We start from the raw sequence: 26,393 nt of genomic DNA on the forward strand, positions 1-26,393 counted from the left end.
GTGGCTTGGAGACTTTGGGACACATTTTCCTGTGCCCATGGAGAGGGATCAGCTCCCTGCTGATCAGGGTTAACCCAGCTCAGGTGTGTAAAGAGAGTAAGGAACACGTGTGCCTTTGCCTGGACTGGATTAAAGAGTTCACTTTACCTAAGTTTAGCCTAAAACCTCCACCAGCTGGTGAGAAATCCATTGGAATTTATGCTCATTTTTGATTCCTCTCAGCCCCTTTGGTTTTTAACTCAGCCACATTGATTGATTTGTTTATTTTCTGTGGGTTTTCTTAATGGAATGACTTTTTACATTACTATTAGTTAAAAGCTTGGTGTTATACAGCCAGGATTCTCTAAATGCCACCTAGAATTAAGGAGCAATTAAGGAACTATCAACCAGATAATTCCTTAATGAGGCTGCCAACAGGGAAGGGATAGAAGAGTCTGCTTCCTATTAAAATGTATAATTGGGCACAAAATCTACTGCTGTTCTTATCTCCTGATTTCCTTATATCAGCCTTTGAGAGCCTCTGCCATCCCAGCACTGAGAGCTCTTGGCTCTCTTGCAGTTCTCTCATGTCAAATGAATATTGCTAAATTAATACAAGTATCTCTGAGAAGATACTTTTCAAATCATGTTTATCAGATAATATCTTGAATGGGGTTTATTCCCATTTGAGGTGGGAATAAATCCCATTCAAGAATTTAACAGTATTTTTTATAGCAGAGATTTTTTTATTGTTTTGTTCCTTGCATTTAAAAAAGTTGCTGGTTTTTCCATGTCTGTCACCTCAGGCCTTGTATTTACAGCACAGTCTCTTTCTGGAGCTGCAAAAAACCATAACTTAGTTCAAATCCCTCTGTTTACTTATTTTTTTATTCCAAATAATGTTTTCCTTGTTGTAGGACATTGCTCCTTTCAGTCATTCTGGATACACAAGTGTATGTACAGCTTATAAAAGAGTAGAAATAAAATATTAAATATATATATATATGTCTATATAGACAAAAACATACAGATACATGTAATATATTTTGATCACTGAACAGGAAAAAAATGTAGCCAGATTGAGATAATTTCCAGCCACATGTTAAGCTAAAAGCAAATTCCCTTTATTCCTTAGGATTGGGGTTTAACTGTTGGCACAGAAGTTGGGAACCCCCTAATTTTTAATTTAGAGAAGTAGAAAATGTGCTTTATTACCAGCTACAGCAGCTCGGTGTCCTGAAAGGTGTTTTGTGGCCTGTGGGTTATGAAGGGTAGGGGAGGAACAGGCTGGGCAGTTGGCCTGGGATGAGCTGTGACTGTGAAGAGCTGCTGCTGCTAATGGAATTCCATTGATAAATAAAGTGTCCTCAGAAACAGCAGTTGAAATCTGACAGGTCAGGAAGTGAAATAAATTCAGGAAAATCATCCTTGAGCGGATTGGAGCAGCAGCATTCCCCACTTTCACTGCTCCTTACCTGAGGCCACTCAGCAGCTGAAGCATCCACAGGATCTCAGCCAATCCCTCAGGGCAGGGAGTAGTGAATACATGGATAACAAACATGAGAATGGAGCATTCAGAGAGCTCAGGGCAGCTGTTGTGTGTTGCAGGTGGAGCAGCTCAAGGAGGAGATCTGTGAGTACCAGCGGAGCGAGAGGCCAGAGCCACCAGCGCCAGAGGGACTTGGAGTGGCCTCACTGCAGGTGTTCCCTCTTTGTCATTCCAGAAAAACGTGGTCCCCTAGCTGTCTGTAAGAGCCTGGCTGTTCTGGGGGGCTCCCAGGGCCAAAAGATGGAGCTGGTGTGGCTCCTGTGTTTTGTTTCTGTGGCCTTGGAGTCACTTTGTGCTCGCGTGGGAAAGATGTGGAGCTGTTGGAGCTGAATGAGGAGGCCAAGGAGATGCTCTGAGGGCTGGAGCCCCTCTGCTCTGGAGCCAGGCTGGGAGAGCTGGGGTTTTCACCTGGAGAAGGCTGCAGGGAGAGCTCAGAGCCCCTTGCAATACCTAAAGGGGCTCCAGGAGAGCTACAGAGGGACTGGGGACAAGGGATGGAGGGACAGGACAAGAGGGAATGGCTCCCACTGCCAGAGGACAGGGTTAGCTGGGATATAGGGGAGGAATTCCTGGCTCTGGGGATGGACAGGCCCTGGCACAGGGTGCCCAGAGCAGCTGTGGCTGCCCCTGGATCCCTGGAAGTGTCCAAGGCCAGGCTGGACAGGGCTTGGAGCAGCCTGGGACAGTGGAAGGTGTCCCTGCCCATTGAACAGGATGAGCTTTAGTGTCCCTTCCAACCCAATCCATCCTGGGATTCTGGGATCTCAATCCTAGTTCTGTGCTAATGTTGATTTTCCCTCAGGCACAGGGCACACAGGAAGAAGCAGGAGCTGATGGAGACCCTGGTGCCAGCAGAGCTGCCCCATATCAGGAACATGGAGATCAGGGTGTTGAAACTCTCCACAAAAGGTGAGAGGTGTAGAAATCCTTCACCCTTGTACTTCCACTGGTTCCTGGTGCTGTGTCTCTGCTGCTCTCTCCTGCAGGATTATTTGATTCTTGAATTGTTTGAAATACTCTTTAGGACTTTGTCCTTCTGCTCCCAAATGGGAAAATTTGGAGGAGATGCAGTCCTGAGGAATCACTTCCAGTTTAATGCTGATACTTCCTGCAGTTTGTTGCTTCCCTAAAAGAAGAGAGTTGGGGCTCTCCACAGACAAAAACCCCATTATTTAAAAATCATGTTGTTTAAAAACCTTGTTTTTAAACCTGTTAAAGTGCTGGGAAGTTTTCTTTGGATTTTGTTGCTTTCCAGGAGTGCACCAAAACACCTGCCTTTCAACCAGAAATATGGAAACAGGGATTTCTAAGGGAATTCAAAGCTTTGTTCTCCCAGTACCTGCTCAGGAAGTGCTGCACCTCATCTGGCAGGTTCAGGGAGGAAAGGGGAGCTGATCCTCTTCAAAAAGCCCTCTGACCCTTTTCCCTTCAGCTTCCCAAGCCTGTTCTGCACCTCAAGCAGCTGAATTTGCAGTTGGCAGCCTCATGCCTGACCTGTTTCCTGCCCATCATCCCTTGTGTAGATCCCATCACCCCTAATTCCCATCTAAATAAGGCCACGCTGGATGTGAGACTGCAAACCAGCAGGAGAGTGTGACAAAAACCTTGGCTTTTCCTCCCTGCAGCAGTTGGGATGCAGTTGCAGCCTTGGTGATGCTGGGTTTTGCTTGCAGGTGCAGGGAAGCCATGGAGAGCACTGAGGGTAGGAATTCCCAGCTCCTTCACAAGCTGCAAAAACTGGAGCAGGAACAAGAGGGTTTGGTTGAGCACAATGAGAAGCTGGAATCAATCCTGGGAGAGACACAGATCCAAAGCAAGCAAGAGAAGCAGCAGCTGGAGAGCAAAGTGGAGGGACTGCACCAGAAGGTGAGTAAGGAACAGGAGAGACAAGGTTTGGGTTTCTTTAATTCCATCTACTTTTCTCTCTGATTGGAAAAATAGAATGATGTTTGAGCTGGCCCTGCACTCTGCTGTATTTGGTTTGACAGGAAAACCAGCCAGGATTTCTGCTCTATCCTGGGTTTCTTCTTCATGCTTCTTCTTCCTCCTTCTCCATGGGTTTGGGTGGCATTTTGTAATTGGGCAGAAAAGTCTGCATTGCAGCTCTGTGGGATCAGTTACTGGGTTATAAAAGGGAAAATAATCCAGGTGTGAGTTCTTAACTGGACAGTTTGGTCTGAAAAGCCCTTGTACCAAGAGATTGTTGCCATTTTGTGCCTTCTCATGAAAAGCTGCAGAACTCCCAGCAGTGAGACTGTTTTACTGATAAGAAATGATAAACACCTGAGTGTGAACATGAACTCCTGTCTCAGTGCCTTCAATGCAGACCCAGAGATGCTGACAGTTCCCCAGCCTCATTCTCCCAGTTTAAGTTTTGGGATTTTTAGGATGTTGTGGATGGCAGCAAGATGGAGGGCACAGGGTGTTGTCCTGGGTTTCTTCGTCTTCGTCTTCTTCGTCTTCGTCGTCTTCGTCTTCGTCTTCTTCTTCGTCTTCTTCTTCGTCTTCTTCTTCGTCTTCGTCTTCTTCGTCTTCTTCGTCTTCTTCTTCGTCTTCTTCTTCGTCTTCTTCTTCGTCTTCTTCTTCCTCTTCGTCCTCTTCTTCCTCTTCTTCCTCTTCTTCTTCTTCTTCCTCTTCTTCCTCTTCTTCCTCTTCTTCCTCTTCTTCTTCTTCTTCCTCTTCTTCCTCTTCTTCCTCTTCTTCCTCTTCCTCCTCTTCCTCCTCCTCCTCCTCCTCCTCCTCCCTCCTCCTCCTCCTCCTCCTCCTCCTCCTCCTCCTCCTTCTTCATGGGTTTGGGGGAATTCACAAAACTTGTGGGCTCTTTGGGATCAGTTATTGGGTTATAAAAGGGAAAATAATCCAGGTGTCAGCTCTTAACTGGACAGTTTAGTCTGAAAAGCCCTTGTACCAAGAGATTGTTGCCATTTTGTGCCTTCTAATGAAAAGCTGCAGAACTCCCAGCAGTGAGACTGTTTTACTGCTAAGAAATAATAAACACCTGAGTGTGAACATGAACTCCTGTCTCAAGTGCCTTCAATGCAGACCCAGAGGAACCCACAGCTGGGACCCCCACAACAAAGACCCATTCTGAGGGATGCAGGGCCAGGGAGCAGAGGCAGGGTGGATGAGGAGGGGGGTTTAAACCCATGGATAGATGCATCTGCTTAGCTGGAGGTTGCTGTGTCCTGCATTCCCAGGGGGCCTAAAGAGCCCTGGAGATGAGGAGGGAGTGGGCTGGAGCCTGGGCAAGGCTGAGCTCTGCTGGGTGTTTTCCAGTCCTGCCCTGCCTGGGAAGGACTTGGGAGGGTTTTTGCTGGTCCTGGCCCAGCTGCAGAAGCCTTGGCTGGTCAGGCTGTGCCTCAGGATCAGGACAGTGGGATACAGAGTGAGGATTGTTCTGCTGCTGGCATGGGATTTGGGAGCACAAATTCAGTGCTTAAAAGTTAATGGCTTGGATGGAGACTAAAGAAATGCATTGCTGGATATCAACTTCTGACCAAAGGCTGACAGGGGGTGAGGAGGGGGGGTGTGTTTTGCATTTGAGATCCCTTTTGGAGCTCCAAAGTCTTGCTGAACCCCAAATTATCATCCAGTCATGCAGAAGGAGAGGGGTTTGTTGTCCTTTAGCTCTTCTGTGAGAGGTCTAGGTGTTTCACCCCACTTCTAATACCTCTTCAGACATTGCTGGGCTCATATCTGGATTTGAAAAGCAGAGTTGCAGCAGCTTTCCTGTGTGTTGGGAAGAGACCATTCCCTTCTGGGAGCTCCAGCAGACCCAGCTGGTGCCAGGAACTCATCAGAGCTCAGGGGCTTTGAGGTGCTGCTGTGCAAATGGACTGGGATTGGCAGGGACTTGGTACTTCTTTGGCTTTGGGATTACATATGAGGAAGAATTTCTTGTCTGTGAGGGTGGGGAGGCCCTGGACAGGTTGTCCAGGGAATCTGTGGCTGCCCCACCCCTGGAAGTGTCCAGGGCCAGGTTGGAGGGGGTTTGGAGCAACCTGGGATAGAGGAAGGTCCCCCTGCCCATGGAACAGGATGGGCTTTAAGGTCCCTTCCAACCCAACCCATCCTGGGATTCTGGCATCTCCAGAAGCAGTCTGGGGTTCTGTGGAGCTGGATTTCATCTCCCTCTAGTGTCCCAGCTCATCTCAGGAGAGCCAAGCTCAGGCAGTTAGGCAGTCCAGCCAGGGGTTTTAGAAATAAGCCCAGGCTGGATGTCAGGCCTAAGGAAAGGGAAGCTGGCAGAGGAGCAGGGGGGCTGCCAGTGCCAAGACTTGGATTTTGGAAAGGGTCTGTGGGATCTCTAATGGGGAAGAGAAACTGAGCTGCTCCTCTGGGATGATCTTATCTGGGCTGCTCAGAGCTCCTTTGAGCCCTTTGGAACTTCAGGACCAAAAACTTTGATCCAAAGGCAGAATGAGACCTTGCCCAAACTGCACCTGCCCAGAGGTGCCAGGAGGAGCAAAAGTCAGTGCTTAGAGAGATCAGTGCTTAGAGAGAGAGATCAGTGCTTAGAGAGAGAGATCAGTGCTTAGAGAGAGATCAGTGCTTAGAGAGAGATCAGTGCTTAGAGAGATCAGTGCTTGCAGGGATCAGTGCTTGCAGGGATCAGGGCTTAGAGAGAGATCAGTGCTTGCAGAGATCAGTGCTTGCAGAGATCAGTGCTTGCAGAGATCAGTGCTTGCAGGGATCAGTGCTTGCAGAGATCAGTGCTTGCAGGGATCAGTGCTTGCAGAGATCAGTGCTTAGAGAGAGATCAGTGCTTAGAGAGAGATCAGTGCTTAGAGAGAGATCAGTGCTTGCAGAGATCCGTGCTTGCAGGGATCAGTGCTTGCAGGGATCAGTGCTTAGAGAGATCAGTGCTTGCAGGGATCAGGGCTTGCAGGGATCAGGGCTTGCAGGGATCAGGGCTTGCAGGGATCAGTGCTTGCAGGGATCAGTGCTTAGAGAGAGATCAGTGCTTGCAGGGATCAGTGCTTGCAGGGATCAGTGCTTGCAGAGATCCGTGCTTACAGAGATCAGTGCTTGCAGAGATCAGGGCTTGCAGGGATCAGGGCTTGCAGGGATCAGTGCTTACAGAGATCAGTGCTTTGCTGTCCCAATCCCAAGGCCTTGGAGCCCTTCAGGAGTGACTGAAAACTTCCCATGAGCAGTGAAGGGACCAGGGTGAGTCCTGATGGACCAGGCTCAACATCTGCACTCTGAGCACAGGGAGCAAGGATGACCCAGCACCTAAACTGGGGTGTCTTGGGCTCCTCCATGCTGGGGGAGCACCACAATGTGTGGAAGCTTTGAGTTTTCACCATGTGCCTGGGTTGTTCCACTCCTTTTGTGGAGCAGAATTCCATCTTTTTCTGGCTTGAGTCTGGCTCCTTCCTCCTTGGAAGCAGCAGGATGAGGGATGAGCTGGAGCTGGCCATGCACATCCCCTCCTGTTCCTTGCTTCCAACATGGGCCTTATCCCATTACAGCATGTCTGGGTTTGGAAAGACAGGAGTCTGCTAAGGAAGGCAGGAGCCTCCCCTGAAATGGAGAATGTAAACCATCCCCACCCCTCTGAATTGCTATGAATTTTAAATTAAGGGGCTCTCAGGCAAAAATGTGGCAGCAGGAAATAACAGTTCTTTACTAGGGAAAGGAAAAAAAATAAAAGGATAAAATAAACCATGCAGTGCACTAGAACAACACTGACAGAGTCAGAACCCAACCTGACACCCTGTGGGTCAGGCTGTTGGCACAGTCCCATTGGAATTGTGGCTCAGCCCTCCTGCAGTGTCAGGGCTGGTTCTGTTGGAGCAAGGGGGTCCTGTAGAGAAGGATGGATTCTGCCTCTGAAGATCCAGTGGGAGAAGAGGCAGCTGCTGTTCCGCTGGGGAATCCCGTGGAGAAAGCTGTGCTGGTGTCTCAAAAACCTCTGGATTCTATCTGGGTAGCAATGCTTGGCTCCTCCCTCTGGGCTCACATCTCCCAATGGGATGCTGTAGTTCTTATCAGCCATGCAGTGACATTCAATAGATGTTATCAGCAGTGTCCCCTCCCAGGGAGGTGTGAATGTGGTCACTCAAAGAGAGAGATGAGGCAAACTGCCCACTTGACAAAGATAATCTGCCATACAGATGGGAATTGAAAACATCTTGCATTGCAATCTTCAACACAGCAGCACAAGGAGCACTTCAGGAGTAGTTCTGCATTTAGTTGTGAGTCCTGGTTTGGTTTTAACTTGGGATTTGTCCATGTTCAGATCACCAGTTTGGAAACAGAGTTGTTTGAGGTGCAGAAGAACAAAAGTGAGATGGATGGGAGCGAGCAGGTGACATCTGGAGCTCAGGAGATGCAGGAGGTGAGAGCTTTTCCTTGGGAAATGAACTGTTCTGCTTAGAAATGTTTTAAATGAGCCTCTGAAGTGTCTCTTTCCTGGGTATGCTCTTGTCACCCTCTCCTGAGGATTTGTAGCTCCTCATGGATCACTGCAGGAAAGCAGCCAATGTGATCTCCATGAAAACTCTGCCCTTAGGAAGTTCTTGCCTTCAGCTCTGCCAGCTGAGGAGTTTGTTGTCTCCCCATGAGTGTGAAGTTTTCACCTGTGTGAAGGTGCTCAATTCCTGTTGAGGGTTTGGTGAAACCAGGGGATGTGTAGGTACATTTAAAGCTGATTCCCATCACGTTCTGGGTCAACCTTCCTGTCCATTTGATCCTTGCCAGCCCAACAACTGCATCTGCCTGGTGTGTCAGCCAGACAGAGATGGGAGAGGAGCTTCCCAAAGTGTTTTGGGTCAGTTGAGGCTCTGTGAGCCCTGGATAAGAGGTGTAGGAATTCCACTGGGAACATTTGAGAACCATTCTTCTCCTTTCCTCGTTTCCTAGAAGACACATATCCTGCAATCTGCTTCTCTCTGATATTGTGGGAGTGACTCTGAACTTTTCTTCTTCCAGATGTTGGAAAGCTGTCAGGAAACAATAGACAAGTTGGGAAATCAGCTGGGAGAGAGGAGAGAAAGGAGAAAGCAGCTGGCATCTGAGCTGGAGCTGCTGAGGGAAGATTTGAAGGCTGAGAAGGTTCTGGGCAGCCAGGTATGTCCAGGCCCTGTGGTGGGGCTCCCTGCAGGAGCCAGCTGCCTTTGGGTGCTCCATGAAACATCCCCAGGTGTGCCCCAAACTCATTGCCTGGCATCTCTTGATGCATTTCTCCAGCCCAGCCACTTTCAGACCTTTGGTGGAGGGTTTTCAATCCAGCTGCTCTCATGGCATCATCTCTAACTCCAGAACTTACCTTCCTTTCAGTCAATCTGATACCAAATCAGGAATTCCAACTTTGTAGGCAAACTCTGATTCTCTGGAGGGCAGAGTGGGAGTTTTTTAGTTTTTTCAGGCAATAATTTCATGAATTGAAAAATGAACGTCCTGCTGGGATTTCCCCAAGGGCCTTGCTTGGCCCACTTGGCTTGAACCAATTTAGGTGCTAAATCAACTCCTGCAGGTTTCCCTGCTGGGAATATTGCTGGAACTCTTGTATTCCAGCTGGGCCACAGAGGAGAGACAGTGAGTGGTGCCAGCAAGATTGTCCAAGGGCTGCCAGGACAAGCACTGAAAATGAGGGTGAAAATTCAGGAGCTTGACAGATCTGTGGCCTGGACAAAGGGACCTGGCAATGGGAGACTGGCAATGGGGGGGCACAGCCGTGACAAATCCCATTTTTTATCACTCTGAGAGGCCTTAGATCAGTTTGTGAGTTCTGTCACTTCCTTGAATCCAAGTGCAAATCCAGGGAAGGCCTGAGCTGTTGGCAGAGCTGCACAGACTCAGGCAGTGCTGCAGGAACAGTGGCATCTACAGGCCAGGGCTTAGTCCTGCTGCAACAAATCCCCACTGAAACTCGGGATCAAAGCTTGGGATGAAAACAGCCTGGCTAGGAGGAAGAGGCTGGGTCAGTCTATCAATGCACACATGGGAAGGAATTGTCTGATGTGGGGAATGGTGGGCAAAATGGGAAGAGTCCTTTTGGAGCCCTTTTTGAAGCCGGTAGTTCAGCCTGCTCGTGATCCAGGGATCTTTGAATCCAAATCATCCATGCCTGAAGGTCTGGCTGGAATTCAGCCCCCCACTGGCCAGGGGGTGAAGGAGGGACTGTTTTCCCATCAAAGGGATCAGGAGGAGGTGGAATCCAGAGCCCTGTGTTAGGCTGGAACAGCCTTTAGCATAGAGACCTTTGGATGGATTTGGTGAATTCCTGGCCTCCCACATGGGCTCATTCCCTCTGGATGGAGCCACTGTTCTGCAATGAATCATTTCCCAACATGCTGGAAACAAGATTTGCATGAAATCATTGGGTTCTGTCATCTGGAAATCTCTCCTTGTTTTTAAGAGATTTTTGGCCAATTAAGAGGAGAAATGTTTTCCTGAGCTTGTCCTTTGGGGTGTGTGCCATGCACTGACTCTGTTGTTACCTCTGCAGGGTTTCCCTGACTCCCACTCAGAGCTCACAGGCCACAGAAACACCTTCCCAAGTCTCCAGAGAGCATCAGCCAGCAGGGATCTTGTGGATGTATCCCATGAGAAGCTACACAAAGACAGTGCTTTGCTAATTCCAGAGGTGAGACATGGAAAGAATTCCCAGTTCTTGTGGTTCCTGATGCAGGCAGGAGCTGCTGGGGTGTGTTGCTCAAATATGAGCAAATTTGTCCTGGTGTAGATAAGATGCCTTGGGGTTGAAATAATTGGGACTGAAAGCTCAGGAGGAGCTGTTGATTAAAAAGCTTTAGCAATCAAAGCTGGTGTTTAGTGAGGATGATGGTGTTTGTGTCTGATCTTCAAGCTCATCCCATTCTACCCCTGCCATGGGCAGGGACAGCTTCCACTGTCCCAGGTTGCTCCAAGCCCTGTCCAACCTGGCCTTGGACACTTCCAGGGGTGGGTGAGGCACAACTTTGACCCTGGATGGAGAAAATGGAGATGGAGTTTGGGTGGAGATGAGTCAGACACCTGAGCCCCTGTTCCAGGGGGTTTGGGTCCATCACAGATGAGCAGCAGATCTGACACTGGGCAGGCTCCAGTTGTGATTCAGCTGTGAGTTCTTCTGTCCTGGTCCATTCCTCCTTTCCCACCCCTTTTATTTTCTTGGCATCTTCTCCCCAAGTCTCCTGTTGAGGGTGTGCTGTTACCTGGTGTTACAGGGTTAGGTGACATTGGCAGTGGAGATGCCATCCCTAGGGAGGTGTTTGGGGTAGAGTTGGGGCCCCTCTGTGAGAGCCACCTGAACCCACACTTTGTTCCCCTCCTGGCTTGCCAAGAGCTGCTGCTTTTGTGAAGAGCTTTGCCATATGCTGTAAATCCCTGGGAACTGCAGTTGTGCCACAGTGGGATGAAATCAAATCAAGAACCATGGCTTGGTGGTAGTTGAGACACAGCTGCTTTCCATGCAGGAATAAGAACTCACATGTGTCTTTGAGGAGGAAGAAGTGCAATTATTTAGCCACAGAATCACAAGCCATGTCTTGCTGGAGTCCCCAGATTGCCCTGCATGGCTCCAGAGATTTCCATCAGAGCAGAGGAAATCCAAGTCCTGGTGTTTTCTGACCTTACAGGCCTCTGAAGTCCTGCAAGACAGAGAACAGAGCCTCAAAGGGGAACAGAAACAGGAGGATCCCTGTGCAGATGCAAAGACCTACGAGGAGCAGATGGCTAAAGTAGTGTTTTTGGAAGAACAGATCAAAAACCTGAGGGAAGAACAAGAAGTGCTCTGGTAAATAAACCTTAACAAAGCCTGTGGTATTTTCTGCTCCTTGTCTTTGCTGAATTAAGTTTTGAGCCTTTCCCAACTCCCCATAGGGCTGCTTCTGGCAAAAATGGGCTTGGCATCTTCATGTTGTCCTTGGGTCAGCATTTCTGATTTTGGTGAATTTCCTTAGTCAGGATCAGCCAGGATTAAAGATTTTTTTCTGCAGCTCTTCCAGATTCTGAGCAGCCTAAATGGGAGCTGTCCTTAGGGAGGAGGATTCTTCCCTTGAAGTTGGACTAAGGGGGTCTCAAAAATCTCCTGTTGTGGGTTTGGGCTGCTCAGGGCTCACTGCTGGCAGCAGCTGGTGGTCCTGGTCCCACTGGAGATAGGGGTAGTCCTTGGAATTTGGGTGTTTTTGGAGGAGAGGGGTCAGCAGGTGTTGGTCCAACTCCTCCTTTTGAGTTGAGCAGGACAAATTTGGAGCTGGAGCATCTGGGCTCAGGTGCTCATCTGTCCTTAGTAAATAAAGATTAAATCCAGCATGGTTACAGTGACCTGCATTAGTGGGATAAAGCACAGCCAGGAGAAGGCAGCAGGGAGCTGCTAAGGAATCATGGAATTATTCAGGCTGGAAAAGCCCCCCAAGATCATTGAGTCCAACTGTTTCCCAGCACTGCCATGTTCACTCTTAACACATGTCCCCAAGTGCCACATCCACAGGTGTTTTGAACACTTCCAGGGATGGTGATTCCAGCCTGGACATAGAATCACAGAATTCCAGACTCTTCTGGGGAGGAAGAGATCTTCAAGCTCATCCCATTCTACCCCTGCCATGGGCAGGGACAGCTTCCACTATCCCAGGTTGTTCCAAGCCCTGTCCAACCTGGCCATGGACACTTCCAGGGGTGGGGGAGCCACAACTTTGATCTTGGATGGAGAAAATGGAGTTTGGGTGGAGATGAGTCAGGCAGCTGGACTGGGACACCAGTCAGTGCTTCCCTGTGACTTTGAGTGCAGAGCAGCTCCTGTGGCTTTGTGAGGATTCCTTGGGCAGCCTGTAACCTCTTCCAGGGAGAGCTGAGCCTTTGGACACACGTGGTGTTGTGGGAAGTGTCCCAGGGAGACTGACCCTTGCCCAGAACTGCTGCACTCGGGACTGAATCCCCTTTGGAGCCTCCCGGAGCACTTGAGTGTTTCACTGGAATATCATCTCCCAAGTTTTTCCCCTTTAAGGGTGTTTTCCCTGGATTTGTGTAGTTATCTCTCTCCTTCAATTTCTCCTTCAAGCTCTGAATTACTAGAGAGCAACAAGAAGAAGGAGGAGCTGGAAAAGCAGCTCAAGGAGAGCAGTGAAGAGAAACGGCTGCTGCTGGAAGAAATTGCCCAGCTCAGATGTGACATCCGGAGTGCCTGGGAGCAGGGAGACATGAGGAGGATGACCCCAGGCTTGGAGCAGAGGGAGAACAGGTTTCTCCCATGGCAGAGCTCTGCAGGCAGTTTAGAGGGGAGCCTTAAACAGGTATGGGCAGCTTTGCCATCTGCATCCTGCTTTTTGGCATTAATTGAGTGGCAAAATGTAATTAAAGTGGGCTGGAAGTCAGCCCTGTGTGTGAGTGATGGTTGGCAATTAGGGATGTGTTGATTTCCTTGTGTTGTGCTTTTGGATGTGGTGGGGAATTGGATAAACTTAACTCATTGCAGAAATAAGTTATTTAAATGGAATTTGTTCACTTTTCTCACCTTGTGAGCTGAAAGAGAAAGGGAGGAAATGCCTTAAGAACTTGGGATGGGGAGACTGAGGAGGAGCTCAGCTTCTGTGTAAAGATTTGGGAGCTCAGCTTCTGTGTAAAGATTTATCCTGCTTTTTGTCATTAATTAAGAGGCAAAATGTAATTAAAGTGGGCTGGAAGTCAGCCCTGTGTGTGAGTGATGGCTGGCAATTAGGGATGTGTTGATTTCCTTGTGTTGTGCTTTTGGATGTGGTGGGGAATTGGATAAACTGAACTGATTACACGTGGCAGAAATAAGTTACTTAAATGGAATTTGTTCATCTTTCTCACCTTGTGAGCTGAAAGAGAAAGGGAGGAAATGCTGTAAGAACTTGGGATGGGGAGACTGAGGAGGAGCTCAGCTTCTGTGTAAAGATTTGGGAGCTCAGCTTCTGTACAAAGATTTGGGAGAGAAAAGAGGACGGGGTGGGAATGAGAAGTAGAGGATCAGAGTCCAGTTGTATCCAAGCAGCAGGAAATCATCCAGGTGGAGCAGAGCAGGACACAAGGAGTGCTGTGGGTCCTGATGGAAGCAGCTGGGGAAAACCCCACAAAATCAATGGAGCCAATGGACCTCCAGGACAACTGACACTGCCAGATCCCACAGTGCTGGATCAAGACTTGGGAAAGTTACCTGGGGATTATCTGAGAAGGCAGATTTGGTCTTCAGTGAACTCTGTGTGGTTCCAAGAGCAGAAGGTGAGGATGCAAAGTGGGGATGGAGATCAAGGGATGGCTGAAAGGGATGCAGGAAAAGAAAGGCTTTGGTCCAAGCCAGGCTTTGGTGTGTGTGCTAGGAAGGTGAGTGAGCTAAGGGGCTCAGTTACCTCCCAAGAGCCATCCCAGACTGTTGGTGACACCTCCCAGTGCCCAGGTTTGTCCTGTTGGGTTCCTGTCCCCCTGCCAGGACTCACCTTTCTCCTGCTCCCTCTGGGAGCTGGGCTGGCTGTGTCACTCCTGCTTGGATGCCTGAGTGAGACTCTGGTACAAGAATCCAAAGTGACCTGGTGGCTTTGCTTTGATTGGATGGATTTGTTTCAACAGGGATTTGTTCCCTCATCCAGGTTATCACCTCTCCCCCCTCAGCCCCAGGAGCTGTATAGGATTCTCTGAGGTGATGGAGAGAATCATGGAATCATTGAGCTTGGAAAAGGCCTCTGAGATCATCAAGTCCAGCTTGCATGTTCACCACAAACCATGGCCCCAAGTGCCACATCCCCAAGGCTCCTAAAGCCCTGCAGGGACAGGGAAGGGAACAGAGAAATGCCAGGCTTTGCACACCTTCCAAATGCCCTTAAATCCTACTGGCTTCTGCCTTCCTTAACCACCTTTATCCTGCCTTAAAGTTAATTTCTGTGTGATTGTGCTGTTCCTGCAGGGTCTGTCTGAGGAGAGGTTCCAGCAGCAGGAGGAGAAGCTGCAGCAGCTGCGCCAGGACCTGCGGCGGGTGCAGAACCTGTGCAGCTCTGCTGAGAGGGAGCTCAGGTATGAGAGGGAGAAGAATGCTGACCTCCAGAGGCAAAATCTGCTGCTCCAGCAGGAATGCACCAAGGTAGGGACAGAGCCAGGCTCCCCTGTGTGCCTCAGCTCTGTGGGAATTGTGGCCATGAGGGCTGGAGCCCATCTCCCCCCAGGCTGGGAGAGCTGGGGGTGCTCACCTGGAGAAGAAAAGGCTCCAGGGAGAGCTCAGAGCCCCTTCCAGAGCCTAAAGAGACTCCAAGAGAGCTGGAGAGGGATTTTGGACAAGGACCTGGAGTGGAAGGACAAGGGGAAATGGCTTCCCACTGCCAGAGGGCAGTGTTACACAGGCTACTGGGAGGAAATCCTTCCCTGTGAGGTTGGTGAGGCCCTGGCACAGGGTGTCCAGAGACATTTCTGTGGCTGCCTCATCCTCAGAAATGTTCCTGGCCAGGTTGGACAGGGCTTGGAGCAATGTGGGATAGTGGAAGGTGTCCCTGCCCATGATGGGGGGTTGGAACTGTCTCTAAAGTTCTGCTGTGTCTAAAGCCTGCCTTTTGCAACTTTCCCAAAACCCTCTAATTTTATAGATTCCCACAGGAACCAGGTGATCCCTAAGGGCCCTTCCTACCAAAAGTGCTCTGGGATTCTGTGACAAATTCCACTGCATCCAAATAAAACATGCTTTACTTCCTCTGTGATTTCTCTTTCTGGAATCCTGTTCCCCTTTCTTAGCCAAGCCATTCCAGCTAATTTATGCTGAAGTATAAATCCAATTTCTTCTCTGGGATCTCAGGTTAAAGCTGAGCTGAAGCAGGCCCGGGCCAAACTCTCAGAGACCACAGAAACATGTTCCTCCCTCTCAGCACAGTGGGACAGGAGCCAGCAGAAGGTCAAGGAGCTGGAACTGGAGCTCTCCAAGTGCTCCCAGGCTGATAAGCTCAGGAGCAGCCTCCAGGAAAGGCTGGCCCAGGAGAAATCCAGGGCAGGAGAAGCACAAAAGAAGGTGAGTGTAAGTTTGACAGTTCTGTGCAGCTCTAGTGCAGAAAGCAAGCAGGTTTGCTTCCCCAAATTCCTTTTTGTGATTCCTTGGCTTCATATTTTAGGAAAAAAGCCTGTAATTAGTGGGAGCATAATCAAGGTAATAGAAGCCATGTCTGATAACCCAGTATCTCTGAAATACTGATAGTGGGGCTGACAGGCACAGGGAACCCTGATCTTGTTCTTGCTGAGATAATTTCCCACTGTTTACTGCCTGGAAAATTCCAAACTTTGTGTTTTCCATGGCACTGATTCTGCCATGCTCCTGCAGAAGTCATTGGATTCTCTTTTGATGTGAGCAGGATCAGAATGGGTTGAAAAAAGATTGTTGGGAGTTCATGACATAGTGTTTGGTCCAAAATCTGGTAGCCAGTCCAAAGCTTTTGCTTTCAATGGACTTAGAGTCAAAACAAGGAAATCTTTCCTTGCTGTGCCTCAGCCACTGGGGAATCTGATTCAGACACTGGCCTGTGCATTCAGAAAGTTTAATCTGTGTCCATTTTAATCCAAGGTCTCAAAACTGCAGCAGAAGCTGAAGGATTCCCAGCACCAGCTGCTGCTGGCAGAGGCTCGTGTTTCTGACAAGAAGCTTCTGGAAGAGGAGCTCAAGGAAGCTCGGGAGAATGAAGCTCGAGTGCAGCAGGCACTTCATGAGGAGCAGCTGAAAAGGTCTCTGTGCTGTGCAGGGGCTGTGCCAGCCCTTCAGCAGCTCCTGTCTGCCCTGGGAGGGTTCAGGGAGACCCAAACCACTGCTTTGACCTCCTGTCTTCCCTTTGGACCTGCCTGATCCCTGGAGTTCTCTAGGGATTCCCCCTTCCTGAGGTTATTGGAGGCTTCATCTGCCTTGGAAGGGCCATGGCCTCTCCTGTCAGTGCAGTGATGCCAACAGCTCCCTTCCCTGTGCAGCTGGGAATGATCCCAGAATATCATCCCCTCTTTCTGTGTCACTGACACAACTGGGATGTGCTGATTCCTTTGTCCCCTCCATGCCAGCAGGGGCAAGAGGAGCAAGGAGGTGCAGGAGGCACATGCCCCTTGTCTTGGTTTGGAAAGACAGGAGTCTGCTAAGGAAGGCAGGAGCCTCCCCTGAAATGGAGAAAATGAATCCCCCTCCCCTCTGAATTGCTATAAATTTTAAATTAAGGGGCTCTCAGGCAACAAAAAATATGGCAGCAGGAAATAACAGTTCTTTAATAGGGAAGAAAATAAAAGGATAAAATGAACAACGCAGTGCACTAGAACAACACTGCCAGAGTCAGAACCCAACCTGACACCCTGTGGGTCAGGCTGTTGGCACAGTCCCATTGGAATTGTGGCTCAGCCCTCCTGCAGTGCCAGGGCTGGTTCTGCTGGAGCAGGGATCCTGGAGAAAGGTGCAGTCTCTGCCTCTGAAGATCCAGGGCAAGAGGCAGCTGCTGCTCCTCTGGGCAATCCAGTGCAGAAGCTGTGCTGGTGTTCCAGAATCTCCAGATTATATCCAGGTAGGAATGCTTGGCTGGTGTTCCAGAATCTCCAGATTATATCCAGGTAGGAATGCTTGGCTGGTGTTCCAGAATCTCCAGATTATATCCAGGTAGCAATGCTTGGCTCCTCCCTCTGGGCTCACATCTCCCAATAGGATGCTGTAGTTCTTATCAGCCATGCAGGGACATTCAATAGCTGTTATCAGCAGGTGTCCCCTCCCGAGGGAGGAGTGATTGTGATCACTCAGAGAGAGATAAGGCAAACTGCCCACTTGACACAGGACAGCTGCCATCCAGATGGGAATAGAACACATCTTGCCCTGCAATCTGGAGCACCCCTGCAGCTCTCACTGTTCCCCCTGTGGTGTTCCCAGGAGGCTCCTGGAGCAGCAGCTGGAGGAGCTGAGGCAGCAGCTCCGGCATTCCCGGGAGACGGAGGCGTCGCTGGCCAAGATGCACGTGGAGCTCCAGGCCAAGACCCTGCATGTGCTGGAGGATGAGAAGAAGCTGGATGCTGGTGAGGTCAGTGGCAGGGAGGGGGTTCCTCAGCAGACAAGGGGCAACAGGACCATCAGGAGCTGGAATCTGCTCATGGGTGTTGTGGGGTTGTTGGGTCCCCAGGACGAGGTGAGAGGTGAGAATTTGAATGAAGTTCTCAGAAGGCTGATATATGATATGATATGATATGATATGATATGATATGATATGATATTATATTATATTATATTATATTATATTATTATATTATGTTATATTATATCATATCATATATCATATCACATCACACTATATTATATAATATATCATATCATATAATATTATGCTATATTATATTACATTACACTATATTACATTATATTATATTATATTACATATTATATCATATCATATTATTACACTATACATTACATTACACCATATATATTATATTACATGTATATTACATATACATATATATTACATATATATTACATTACACCATATTATAACATTACACTATATTACATTACATTACATTACACTATATTACATTACATTACACTATATTATACTATATATTATATGATATTATATTATAAAACGATACTAAAGAAAGGGAAAGGAGCCATCAGAAGGCTAGACAAGAATGATAATAAAAACCTGTGACAGACTCAGAGAGTCTGACACAGCTGGCTGTGATTGGACACTAAATTAAAACAATTCACATGCTGAGTAAACAATTCTTCAAATCACATTCCAAAGCAGCAAAACATAAAGAAGCTGAAGCTTCCCAGCTTCTCAGGAGAAAAAATCCTGGCAAAGGGATATTTCATAAAATGTCATGGTAACACCTGGGAGCTGCTGGAATTGGGAACATCTGCTCAGGGGCTGAGCCCTTGCAGGTCTCACATTGCCAGCTGGTTTCTTGGGATGCAGCTCTGAGGGCACAGGAAGGCTTGGTGGTTTCTTCCTTCCATTTATCTTGCAGAACTTGGAGTTTTTGCTTGGAAATTTTGTCAGAGTCCATTGTCTGGGAGGGTTCACTGCCTCTCTCTGCAATAAAATCCCACTGCTTGTCAGGGGGAGAAGGGAGTGCTCTGGGGTGTAGGAGTGTGCTCTTTGTTAACCGAGTGACAAAATTAACTTTTGTCTCCTCAGAAACGAAAGAAGCTTAAAAGTTTCTTTCTTTGATTCGGTGAAAAAGACACCTCATAAGACCTTGAGGACTTCACCTCAAACTTAAAGATAGCCAATTAGACAAGAGCTAAAATTGCCTGGGCAATTTACTAGAAGAAGAAGTGAACAAAGAAACTAATCCACTTTTGCGAGGTGTTTTACCAAGAGCAAAAACTTCTTACACTTGGCTCAGTTTTTCTCTGTTTGTTATTTTGCCTTTTATGAAACCTTTTTGTTTCCAACACTTCAACAGAAGCCATCCTGCTATTTTTATGCCTCCAAAAGTAACTAAGCTATCTTGAGTGAATAATAGACCTCTAAGAGCTTGTAAGACTTACCTCGAAAAAGCAACTATTACCCTAGGGGGGCTGTTTGGATATTGGCTGTAGTGGGAAGCACTGGGATGGATGAGAGGGAAGCTTTGGGGACCAGGCAGAGGGGCCCCTCCAGTTGAATCCAGCCCTTTTCCAGCATGTCCAGTGCCAGAAGGAGAACCAGAAGCTCTCGGAGCAGCTGGCGCTGCTGAAGGAGGAGAACAAAGCCCTGTATGAGGAAGGTGTCAGACTCCTGAACCAGAAGGATCTCTATGTCAGGTAATGCCCACAAACCTGCCCGGGCCTGCTCTTGCATTTGGCTGTGCTGTGGATTTTCTTGTCCAATATTCAGCTTTTAGCACTAAAGCCACTGGCCCTGTGTGCAGTGAGCTCACCCCCCATGTCTGCTGTCAGGGAATTCCACATAGGTTTGACTGGGAAGGGACCTTAAAGCCCATCCTGTTCCACCAGGGACACCTTCCTCTATCCCAGGCTGCTCCAAGCCCTGTCCAACCTGGCCTTGGGCACTTCCAGGGATCCAGGGGCAGCCACAGTTGTTCTGGGCCCCTGTGCCAGGGAAGGATTTCCTTCCAATGTCCCATCTGACCCTGCTGTCTGGCAGTGGGAGCCATTCCCTGTGTCCTGTCCCTCCATCCCTTGTCCCCAGTCCCTCTCCAGCTCTCCTGGAATCCCTTTAGGCCCTGGAAGGGGCTCTGAGCTCTCCCTGGAGTCTTCTCCAGGTGAGCACCCCCATCTCTCCCAGCCTTCCTGCTCTCCTTGGGTGTGTTATAGACCTCCAAGAACTTACTAGACCTGGCTCCAAGAAGCTGCTGTAACAGTGACCCTGAGCCAAGTGCCTTTGCCAGCCTGATGGTTGTCCCTGTTTGCCCAGGAAATACAATGAGATGCAGCTCAGACACAAGGACAAGATCCGCAGGGCCAAGGAGACTTTCATCCACGAGGTGAAGCAGAGGGACAGCAGGATCAAACAGCTGGAAAATGAGCTCAGCGAGTCCAAACTGCAAGTGGAAAAGGTGAGAGGACACATCCAGGGCTTCTCCTGCAAGGGGGGGCTGCAGGGGCATTGCTGCTTCCAAAAGCATTCCCTGGTGGCCAAGAAGGGCAAGGGCTCCTGGCCTGGGTCAGGAATGGTGTGGCCAGCAGGAGCAGGGAGCTCATTCTGCCCTTGGCACCTGCAGTGCTGTGCCCAGCTGTGGCCCCTCAGTTTGGGAAGGACATTGAGACACTTGAGCACTTCCAGAGGAGGCAATGAGGCTGGAGAGGGGCTGGGAACACAAACCCTGTGAGGAACCCCTGAGGGAGCTGGGGGTGCTCAGCCTGGAGAAAAGGAGACTCAGGGTGACCTCATCACTCACTGCAGCTCCTGAAATGTGCCTGTGCTCAGCTGGGGCTGGGCTCTTTCTCCAGCAGCACTGACAGAACCAGAGGACACAGCCTCAAGCTGCACCAAGGGAAATACAGGTTGGATATTAGGAAAAGTTTTTTTACAGAAAGGGTGATAAACTTCTGGAATGTTCTGCCTAGGGAGGTGCTGGAGTCACCATCCCTGGATGTGTTTCACAAAGCCTGGATGTGGCACTGGGGGCCAGGGTTTAGTTGAGGGGTTGGAGCTGGGTTGGACTCAATGATTTTAAGGTCTCTTCCAACCTGGTGATTCTGTGATTTGGTGATTCTGTGATTTGGTGATTCTGTGAAAGTGATCATGGATTCAGGGAATGGTGTGAGTTGGAAGGGACATCAAAGCTCATCCCATTCCACCCCTGCCATGGGCAGGGACACCTTCCACTGTCCAGCCTGGCCTTGGGCACTGCCAGGGATCCAGGGGCAGCCCCAGCTGCTCTGGGCACCTGTGCCAGGGCCTGCCCACCCTCACAGGGAACAATTCCTTCCCAATATCCCATCCATCCCTGCTCCCTGGCAGTGGGAGCCATTCCCTGTGTCCTGGCACTCCAGGCCCTTGTCCAAAGTCCCTCCTTGCAGGAAGGGACCAGGGGCACCAACCTGTAGTAACAAAAAGCCAAAAGGAAATTCCTGGCTCAGGATTGCCCTTGGGGGAAGCCACATCCTCAAATCCCAGTCTGACACTGCCTGGGCTCCATGTTCCTTTGCCTCAGCAATTCCTGCTGGGAAGTGACCCCAGAGCCTCTTTTTGGGGTATTTTACATCAAACTGGGTATTGCAGAGTCACTGAGGTTGGAGAAGACCTTTAAGGTGAGGATTTTCAAGTGCACCCATCCACCCAGCACCACTAAACCGTGTCCCCAGGTGCCACATCCACGTGGTTCTTGAGCACTTGCAGGGATGGTGACTCCAAAGTTTAGGAGCTGGCACCCTTGATGTGGTCCCTTGGGAAAGCCCTGAGCTTTGCAGAGGACAGAGCAGAGTCAAGAGTAACTGGTGGTTGTTCTTTCCTTCTCCACCCCCCTAAGGGGAAGGTGCTGATTGCCCAGATCACTGCTGAGAATGAGAAATTACTCCAGGAGAGGCGACGGCTCCTCCAAAAAATATCAGAGCAGGAAGAGTCCCCTTGGAGCCTCCGGTCTGGGATTCCCTCCCTGCAGAGCAGGTAGGTCCCTGCTGTGTCCATCCCCTTTTCCTGGTTTTGTGCCTCTTTCTCTTAAGAATTCCAGAGGAAAGTCTGGGCTGTGCCCCAGCCATGGGTGCAATGTCTGTAATTAAGGATGTAATTAGGGATGTAATTACCCCATTTTCCCATCCAACCTCACCACTGAGCTGGAGGCTGTGGAGAGCAACAGCTCTGAGGTTGGAAAACAAAAGTCCCATTTGAAAGTGGAGCATGGCTGGAAGGAAAATAACTTGTGCTTTGTGCCGTGCTCAGAGGGAAGATCCTGGAGGAGGAGAACGCCCGGCTGCAGGACAAGCTCCAGCTCTCCAGCCTTGTGGGCTCCTCCCAGCGCCTTGCCAGGAGCAGCCCTGCTCCCAGCACTGAGGTGAGACCCCAGGAGGGCTGGGATCAGCAGGAATCACAGAGCCTGAGGGGCTCAGGGGGAGCTGGATCCATCCCTGGAGATGGAAAGGGCTCCCGTGTAGTAGGTGGTGACAGACGTGGTGAGGAGGGGCTTTGGGAGGAGCTGAAGGCTCCAGACAGGTGAGGAGAGGCTTTGGGAGGAGCTGAGGGCTCCATACAGGTGAGGAGAGGCTTTGTGAGGAGCTGAAGGCTCCATACAGGTGAGGAGAGGCTTTGAGAGGAGCTGAAGGCTCCATACAGGTGAGGAGAGGCTTGGGAGGAGCTGAGGGTTCCATACAGGTGAGGAGAGGCTTGGGAGGAGCTGAAGGCTCCATACAGGTGAGGAGAGGCTTTGAGAGGAGCTGAGGGTTCCATACAGGTGAGGAGAGGCTTGGGAGGAGCTGAAGGCTCCATACAGATGTGGTGAGGAGCTGAAGGCTCCATACAGATGTGGTGAGGAGCTGAAGGCTCCATCCAGGTGAGGAGAGGGTTTGGGAGGAGTTGAAGGCTCCATACAGATGTGCTGAGGAGCTGAAGGCTCCATACAGGTGAGGAAGGGCTTTGGGAGGAGCTGAAGGCTCCATACAGATGTGGTGAGGAGCTGAGGGCTCCATACAGGTGAGGAGAGGCTTTGGGAGGACCTGAAGGCTCCATACAGATGTGGTGAGGAGCTGAAGGCTCCATACAGATGTGGTGAAGAGCTGAAGGCTCCATACAGGTGAGGAAGGGCTTTGTGAGGAGTTGAAGGCTCCATACAGATGTGCTGAGGAGCCGAAGGCCCTCACACTCAGCCCCTGCTCATCCCTGAGCTGCTGCCCCTGGGATCCCCCTCCACAGGGGCAGGAATCTCACCTGGCACATTCAGAGCTGTTCAAAGGCCTCAGTTCTAAAGCTGCTCTAGGAAAGGAGAAGGTTGGGAGTGTTCCTCCTGCCAGGAGTGTTCCCTCCTCAGGCCAAGCTGAGCAAGAATTCCTGAGCTGAGGGAAAGTTGTTAATGAAGAACTTTGGCAAGAGAAGCGGAGAAAATCCAGGGAATCAAAGAGTTTTCCAATCAACCAGGTGGATTTAGGAGTTTCTTGTGATTTTTAATTTGGAGAGAACCCAGGTAGGTTGGAAATGAGCTGTTGAGGGGGAAATGGCTGTTTGGGGCTCACCTGGCCTTGGTAGGGTTTGGTTTGGATTTTTTAGAATAAATTTACACCCAAAGGACAACCAAACCCCTGATTAGCACCTCATGGGGTTGCACTTGGTGGAGAGGACTCTCAGTGAAGCTGGGGGAGAGCTTGGAAGACCAGGAATTGTTGGAATTCAGGGTCTGACCTGTGCCTCCTCCTTTCAAAGTCTCTGTTCTTCCTTCCAGGACCCAAAGCTTGCTCCTGGAAGCCACCCCCAGAGTAAGGTGCTGCCACCTCCTCGTGCCAGGTACCGTGGTGGGGAGGGAGGGAGGGAGGGAGGGGCAGCCAGGGAGGAGCCACTGGAGAATTTTGGCTGCTCCACCCTGTGCTGTCACCTCCCAGAGGCCTTTTTTGGTAGTTTTTGGTCAAATTTTAGGGAAAATAGTATTAAAATGGCATTTAAAATGGGATTGAAACCAGTCAGCTGATGGGATGGAGAAGGCTGGAAGGAATTTTAGGGAAAATAATATTAAAATGGCATTAAAATGCCATTTTAATGGTAGTGAAACCAGCCAGCTGGTGGAATGGAGAAGTCCAATTTTAGGGAAAATAAAATGGCATTAGAATGGTATTGAAATGGTATTAAAATGGCATTAGAATGGGATTGAAACCAGTCAGCTGATGGGATGGAGAAGTCCAATTTTAGGGAAAATAGTATTAAAATGGCATTTAAAATGGTAGTGAAACCAGTCAGCTGATAGGATGGAGAAGTCCAATTTTAGGGAAAATAGTATTAAAATGGCATTTAAAATGGGATTGAAACCAGTCAGCTGATGGGATGGAGAAGGCTGGAAGGAATTTTAGGGAAAATAGTATTAAAATGGCATTAAAATGGTAGTGAAACCAGTCAGCTGAATGGATGGAGAAGTCCAATTTTCAGAATATTTTGGGGAGCACTGTGGGATTTAGGAATCTTGGTGTTCAGGGCCTTTGGAGGAGTCTTGATACAAGAGGTGTTGAGACCTGGAGTCCTTGTGTGGCCAGAGCTGTTTCCCACATCACTCTGGGTGTGTTCCTCCATTCCAATCCATGCCAGACCAGATGGGGGGAAGGCAGGGGGCCAGTGCAGCTCTGGGGGTTTGGTGACAGCCCCTGCCATGGCTCTGTTGGGGTGGAGGATGCTCCAAGCAGGTTCTGGGCTGGCTGGGGGTGTCCCTTCCTTGCCTGGAGGAGGAGGAGCCTTGCTCCAAGAGAAGAGCACCCACATCGTGCTGTGCTGCTCAGAGCTGTTGGGTAGGGCTCACTCAAGCTCCAGAGAATGACAGAAAATGGAAATTTGTTTCCAGCTTCCCACCCCGAGATCTCCCAGAGCCCCTGGGAGGCCTGAAGGCCCCACAGAAGCCTGAGGGAGAGGCTGAGAGCCTGGATTCTTCCTTCTGCCTGTCCCCCTCACAGCCTTCAGAGATTGGGTACCTGAACGTGGCCTCTCCTGGGGACAGCACGGCCCCCCCAGCCTCCCCTGTGCAGGAGCAGAGCCACAGCCTGGGCTCCCAGAGCTTCTGAGCTGGGACTGGGGAATGCTGCTGCAGGGTCTGTGCTCCTGGAGCCATGGCACACAGCAGAGCCTGCAGAGAGAATTGCCAAATGCACTGAGCCCATGAGTGCTGGGATGTGGTCCAACTCAATGATTCCACAGCTTTGTTTTTTGTTTTGTTTTGTTTTGTTTTTTTTTTACTCGCCCACCTGTAAATGTGTGTGTGATCCCAGATCCACTGGAGGCTGGAATTTGTAAATAAACTCTGTACAGTGCTAGAGGGGTGGGGTGAAGGGTGTCTTCCCTCAGCCCTAATCCCCTGTCCAGTCCAAATCTATGAATTTTATAAATAAAACTTACAGAAGTTCCCTTTTACCCTATGCCCCCACACTGTCATTCCCCTTTCCCACACTCTCAGCATTCCCTTTGCTCTGTGCAGAGGTGAACAGGATCTCTGAGCACTGGGGAGGGGATGGGAATGTGTAGGGAAGGAAGATGGGAGGAAAGAGAAGCTCTGGGATCAGGATGTGATGGGCAGAGGGGTCAGAAATGACACAGAGGGAGATGGGAGGGCAAAGGGAAATGGAATAGGGGCAGAAGAGAGGAGGGATGTGAGCATCCAGGGGAGGAAAGGAGATAGATTTGGAGTAGATGGTCCCTGAGGATGCTTGGGTGAGAGTGAGAGGGATCAGGCCATGCAGAGCAGGGAGAGGAGGGAGTCTGAGGGTGCCAGGAGGGAACAGCAGGATCAGAAGTGCAGATGGGAGCAGAGCTGGGCATCTCCACGGGCCTTTCTGTGCTCCCTGGGCTCTCCCTGTGTGTTCAGGGAGCTCTGGACCCCTCAGTGTGCCCCCTCTGCACCCTGGCTGTCCCTTGCAGGGTGGCCCAAGCCCTGGTGTCCATTTTGGGGGGATCCCCACCCCTTGGTTTGTTTTGTGCCATGCCCAGACCCCAGCGCTGCCTTTGGGTGCCCCCAACCCCTGGCTGTGCCTGTTTGGGCTCCCCAGAACCCTCCAGGAGCCTTTTGGGGTGCACAGAACCTCTCCATGGGATTTGGGGTGTCCCTGGGCTCTGCCCTCTGCAGTGCCTGGGGCAGTTGTGCATCCTCATCCCCACAGAGCCCAGGGCAGTGCCAGGAACGCTCTCATGGAGGGGCTGGGGGGCTTCATCCCTTGTGAGGGGGCAGAACTGGCTCAGCCACACTCAGGGAGAGGCAGGGTCAGGTCCTGGAAGGGGCACAAAGCATCAGAGAGCCTGGAGGGAGCACAGACTCATTTCTGAGCACTGGGCATGACCCCAGTGTTCCATGGGCAGTGCAAAACCCCTGAGCCCAGGGAAGGGACCTGGCTGTTCCCACTGAGCCTGAATTATCCCACTGAACTTTGCATTTTTGGAGCTTCCACCCCTGATGGATCCAGACTGTGACCATCACTTTGACTTTGGACACTGAAATTGCAATAACCAAGTCCTGTCACTGCATCCATGGGTGGTGAGACCTTTCCTCTCCACTCTCTGCTCTGATCCTTTCCTTTTTTTTTTTTTTCTTTCTTTTCCTCATGTATTTTCTAAAGTGTTATTTTTATACTTTTATATTGGTGTATTTCTAAAGGAAATAAGCAAAATGGCTACATAGGTGATTTCCACTGCAACCAAAGTGTTCAAATAAATGTGACATATGTATATGACTATGTGTGTATGTGTGTAAACACCAATCATTCAATGTCCTTTCACCCATTCCAAGGGATGGATTAACCCAGGAGCCTGGGTTATCCCACCTCAGAGATGCCTTGGAGCAGCTCCATCAGTTC

At 49.8% G+C, this 26,393-nt stretch overlaps 1 protein-coding gene across 3 annotated transcripts in view; it reads left to right on the forward strand.

Moving 5' to 3' along the window:
• The window catches only part of CCDC30 (coiled-coil domain containing 30), a 42,204-nt gene extending 15,937 nt beyond the window's left edge, over positions 1 to 26,267 (forward strand). For all 3 annotated transcript variants that reach the window (XM_054647875.2, XM_077190185.1, XM_077190184.1), the window contains 18 exons: positions 1,588 to 1,680; positions 2,331 to 2,437; positions 3,202 to 3,394; positions 7,773 to 7,871; positions 8,465 to 8,602; positions 9,984 to 10,121; positions 11,113 to 11,270; positions 12,534 to 12,765; positions 14,394 to 14,567; positions 15,270 to 15,479; positions 16,026 to 16,183; positions 17,352 to 17,499; positions 19,105 to 19,226; positions 19,840 to 19,981; positions 21,398 to 21,534; positions 21,808 to 21,919; positions 23,297 to 23,358; positions 24,398 to 26,267. In XM_054647875.2, coding sequence (XP_054503850.2) covers positions 1,588 to 1,680; positions 2,331 to 2,437; positions 3,202 to 3,394; positions 7,773 to 7,871; positions 8,465 to 8,602; positions 9,984 to 10,121; positions 11,113 to 11,270; positions 12,534 to 12,765; positions 14,394 to 14,567; positions 15,270 to 15,479; positions 16,026 to 16,183; positions 17,352 to 17,499; positions 19,105 to 19,226; positions 19,840 to 19,981; positions 21,398 to 21,534; positions 21,808 to 21,919; positions 23,297 to 23,358; positions 24,398 to 24,614 — 2,640 coding nt within the window. In that variant the 3' untranslated portion in view covers positions 24,615 to 26,267. The remainder of the gene's footprint in view (positions 1 to 1,587; positions 1,681 to 2,330; positions 2,438 to 3,201; positions 3,395 to 7,772; positions 7,872 to 8,464; positions 8,603 to 9,983; positions 10,122 to 11,112; positions 11,271 to 12,533; positions 12,766 to 14,393; positions 14,568 to 15,269; positions 15,480 to 16,025; positions 16,184 to 17,351; positions 17,500 to 19,104; positions 19,227 to 19,839; positions 19,982 to 21,397; positions 21,535 to 21,807; positions 21,920 to 23,296; positions 23,359 to 24,397) is intronic.
• The last annotated feature ends 126 nt before the right edge of the window (positions 26,268 to 26,393 follow it).

Source organism: Agelaius phoeniceus, chromosome 24, assembly GCF_051311805.1.
Source record: "Agelaius phoeniceus isolate bAgePho1 chromosome 24, bAgePho1.hap1, whole genome shotgun sequence".
NCBI lineage: Eukaryota > Metazoa > Chordata > Aves > Passeriformes > Icteridae > Agelaius > Agelaius phoeniceus.